This window comes from Martes martes (assembly GCF_963455335.1).
Source record: "Martes martes genome assembly, chromosome: X".
NCBI lineage: Eukaryota > Metazoa > Chordata > Mammalia > Carnivora > Mustelidae > Martes > Martes martes.
Genome location: NC_137897.1, coordinates 29,937,055 through 29,941,736, shown reverse-complemented (window position 1 = coordinate 29,941,736; position 4,682 = coordinate 29,937,055). Strand labels below are relative to the sequence as shown.

Genomic DNA, 4,682 nt, shown 5'->3' with positions numbered 1-4,682 from the left:
GAATTCTAGCTTTCCCAATGTCCAAAATCTCTTGTCCCTGGCCATTTAAACTTGACAGTCTCATATGGGATACTCCCACTTACCTGCTAACTCCATCTTGTATTTGCCCCTAAGATATTAAAAGGCATCCCACTGTAATGATAGGATTGCTGATCCTATTAGTAAAATTTGTGAGTGCAGTTGTAGGTATTGCTCATGCTATAATTTCAAAAACAAACATGATGATTTCCAAATAGCAGATGTTCAATGAAGGTTCGGGGAATAAAAGAAACAGTGAGCATGGGGTCTAACTTATTGATGTTTATTTTTAATATAGCCATAAACAAATTAAGCATATTAAAGTGTATATAATTTGATTGTATAAAAAAATGTAAAAGGTAAAAGAGGGCCACAGACTGGCAATCTTTAATTTGTTCTCTATTTTGTGAACCTAACCACCTTAAAGCTGATCACTCTCACATTTCCAGTAAATGCTTATAGCAATTCCATGTTATGTTATTCTAGATGAAAAATAAGATGGTTTCACAATTAGTTTCACAAAATAACAAAGCTCTATTAAACCTCATTATAAGATTAAATGTGTGACCAATGTCATCCATAAGCTTGTAGATTTTGAAGCTAATTATATCTAAATTAAATTAGATCTACATTAAAGAAACAATATTTGAACAAATACATTATGTTGAAAAAGAATAAATTTTCAAGTTACACAATGATGTAGGAACACATAGGCATATCTACCGTATTCCTTTCAGCCCCAACCCAGACCTAAATTCTATGAACACTAACTGCCCTTTCTCAAACACAAAGTGAAAATCCTGCCTCGGGCTTCTCTAGGAGCAAGAGAAATGACTGGACTTGGCCCTAGAACGCACAGTGGCCACAGAAGTAGAAGTGCACCGGGTGGAAATTCTGGCTCGGGCTCTCTCTTCTTCATCTTGCAAAGCCTCCTCATACGGAGACGGGAAAGAGCTCGGGTCAGTCCCATGAACCTTGGCCAGAAACTCCAGGACTTTCATCTTGGTGGTTTCAGCGTGGGCCCTCGGGCCCCACAGGAATTCAAACTGTGCCGGATCACTGTTGGCCACCTGCCGGTACTCCAGGTACTTTTCCTTCACGAAATCTTTGGTGATGAGCTTCCTGGGCTCCCCAAAGACGGCGTGCTTCTGCCCGGCATATATCCCTGTCAAATTCAGAACTTCCCAGACTTCCTCTTCGGTGGCACTGTTGCCCTTCATGAAGATCACACCCAGGATAAAGATCAGGATGCCGGTCTTGGGCATGCCCTCTTCACCATCCAGCACCCCATCATAGGTGAGGCCCAATTTGATGAAGAGGCCATAGCAGTGGTTGGTGGGATCCACTCTCTTCACATCGAGGCCAAAGACCATCTCCATGTGCTCACAGGCTCTCAGGAAGATCTCGGTGAAGTGGTCTTCATACTCTTTGGTGACGACCTTCATATCTGCCTCTGTCATGGGCTCTTTCATGTGATACTTGAAGAGCATGAAATTGACCAACAAAATCACTTTCTCATCTAGAGCACGTATGGGCACATTCCTGGGGGTGGGCCCAGCCCATGAGGTGCCAACCTCTTCTTCTTGGCCACTCGTGCCCTCATTCAATTCACTGGATGAGATGGTTGTCATGGCAACGGAAGATGAGCAGAAACTCTGATGACTCTCAGGGGTACTGGGTTTACCAGCATCAGGAGCCTCCTTGGAATTGCCAGGTATCAGAGGATAAGAGGACAGATGGGTCTCTTGCAGAGCCTTGGAGACCTGGCCAACCCCCATATCTTGGATCTCACTGCAGGTCTGAAAGCACTGATCATATAAGCATTGTGGACTCTTTTGGTGCTGAGGCATGCTGACTTTTATGAGTAGCAATAGACAGGAGTGAGGAGAGGAGAGTGGGCAACGGGGAATCACGGCCTAAGAGGAAGAAGGAGACGTGAGTGGCCTCGGCTGCTCAACCCCACTGGGGTGGCTCTGATAAAACTGCCTCCAGTGGACTTCTCCTGGGCACACTCTTCTAGGGCCTCACAGGTGTCCCAATCTCTTGGTTGCTATGCCCCTGAAGAACAATGAAGGAAGGAGTCTGAATGCTCCTGAGGACGCGGCCAGCAAACCCAGGCTGAGAATTCTCAGAGACCGCAGAAAGCGGGGGGGGGTGGTCGGGCTCTAGACAGCCATTTCTGTTCTGAGGAGGGTGGTCCCGTCAGTCCTCCCTCAGGTGCACTGCCTTGGCTTTCGATAGGGTCTGGTGTTCCTCCCCTATCCTAATATGGGGTGCTCCCCCGAAGACCAAAGTCACATCTCCTAAGATAACTGATGCAGGTACCTCTTCCAGAAGGCCTACCTGGGACTTGCCAAGGCTGACAGCGGGACCTAGGCTGTGTGGAGGCTATCTATACTGCTGGTGGTGGTCCCCCCAGTTCTCACTTCGTTGCCTTACTTTGAATCCGGGCAGGTCCTGGGATCCCTTCATTTGCTGACCTAACATTGTCCCTTCAGAACAAAGCCTCTGCTTTCTTTTTCTAGATTTCTAGAAGGCAATTAGGGCACATGTCTACTGACAGCCTCTCCCATAGCCTCTCAGTGCTGACAACAGTTCAGGGCAGGATTCCTCATGATCTGCACTCTCCTGGTGTCAGTGGACCCTCAGTAATCACTCTGGGTTCTTGACTTGGCAACTGGTGGGGTCTCAGGTCTGACCCCTCTATGTGATATCAACCCTTCTGTACGTAAGAACGCCTTATCCTCACGAGTTACCTGAGAAGGAAGTGAAGAAGGACAGTGCCTTTCCCCCTCCTTTAAGGGTTTCCTGGGCTGACAGAAGGAGGTAGACACTGTAAAGGTCCCTCTTTTCTGGGGTGGGTACATCTACCCGTGGGATCTCACTCAAGTTCCTACTGTGACCTGTGAGAGGATCTGGATCCCTTTCCTTGATGACCTCCTATGATATAGGTACATACACCAAGGATCTCACCTGTCTCCAACCCCCCAAAGAAGGGGGATCTTCTCATGTAGTCTCTGTGCAGAGTTCTCTGGACTGATAAAGGTCCAGGGTCTCTTTGATGACCCTATGTTCTGGGGTGGATCCCTTTCAGTTCTGACTCTGTATGTCCACACGGACTCCAGTACTGCCTGGTCACCCTGTCCACTGCTGAATCTGAGTATGTCCCAGTCCCCTAGGTGCCCAGTGTAGGAAGTGAGCTAGGAAGACTCCTGACCGTCATTGTCTGGGGCCTTTGCCCTTCAGACGTAACTCAATGACAACTGCCAGGGTCTAGGACGCCTCCTGACTGAACGAATCCTTTAACTTCCTGAGCCCCAGAGGAGGAAAGGAAAAGTCCCCTCTGCCTGCCATCCCTTCCCTGGGCCTCCCAGGGCTGACAACAGGGGAGGGGCTCTGTGCAGCCCCTCTGCCATCAATCAGTTGGTCGGTCCCACCATCCTCACAAGTGCTAGTCCAATATGGTTGGTGATGTGCCCGCTGCCATCGATTACCTGGTGTTCCACCTTCCAATCAAGGCCCCACGTGTCCGAGACACCCAGAAAGGAAGTGAGGCGACACCTCATCTGCCGGACATGGAGACCTGACCACAGGGGCTTAATGCTGTGCCACAACCTCTACCCGCGATCCGGGGAAGCATGAGCACTCATGCGGGGCCTGAGGCTCCTTCCTTTGCCCACAGGACACCGCCTGCCTCGGGCTAAGCTCTTGCCTGCCTCAGGCTAAGCTCTTGCCTGCCTCGGGCTAAGCTCTCACCTCCCTCAGACTCTGGAGGCTGAAGTCAGTCAGCAATACTTCTGCCACCCCTGCCCGAGGCCTCCCCGGGGCTCACAGACTGGCCGAGGCTCACCGAGTCCACCACTGTCTGGGGTCGGTGGGCCCCTCAGGAATCACTCGGGGGGGGGCTTTTCTGGACTACCAAGAGGTCAAGGGACTCTTTGTCTCGCAACAGAAACGCTGTCACCTCGATCAGGTCCCAAACAGGAAGTGTGTCGTAGGCCAGCCTGAGAGACGGGGCCGGGGTTACCCGGAGTTGGACTGGGGCTCTCATCTAATGCGTCCCCTCATTTCTGTGATACGGGGTCTCCTCAGCTCTCATGTGGAATCTTACTTGACTCCAAGCAGACCCTGGGAATCCTCCCTCTGCTGATTTGGTTCCACGTACCTCAGATCGAATCCCGCACAGCCCCAGATCGAATGCCGCACAGCCAGACGGTCTTGAAGAGGAAATCAGGGGGCGTCACATCCGGTTACAGCTGCCTGGGGTCTTCTGGGCCAATAGCAGGGGCAGGGCTGGGCGTGCCAGGCCCTTTCACGGTGGTGGTTGCTGCTGGTGCCTCGTTAGAGTCCTGCTGACTTCTTGTAGCCTTGGAATTAATCCCTCCCTTGATACCGTGTCAGGCCTCTCATGCCAATGCCCCTGGAACCCTCAAGAGGAATCCACGGGATGCTTCAGTTGGAGAGCCCTGCCTGGGTCAGCAGGGCTCAAAGTAGGCACTGGCCCATGTCTGCGTGACCCACTGTCATCTCTGGTTTTGGCCTCTTCTGTCCTCATTCCTGGGAGTTCTCGTTTTGGCTCCTTTCTTACAACTTAAGGCTTTCTGGGAAATGCTGTATCTTGGCAAACTCTTGGTGACTTTACTTCCTGAAACCCTTGCCAAGTG

At 50.7% G+C, this 4,682-nt stretch overlaps 1 protein-coding gene across 1 annotated transcript; it reads right to left on the bottom strand.

Moving 5' to 3' along the window:
• Window positions 1-833: 833 nt before the first annotated feature.
• LOC308337324 (melanoma-associated antigen B16-like) lies at window positions 834-1,868 on the bottom strand (the record flags this gene model as incomplete). The annotated part of the gene is made up of 1 exon (XM_080795479.1): window positions 834-1,868. One exon carries the CDS (start codon window positions 1,866-1,868, stop codon window positions 834-836), a length of 1,035 nt encoding a protein of 344 aa, XP_080651605.1.
• Between the last annotated feature and the right edge of the window lie 2,814 nt (window positions 1,869-4,682).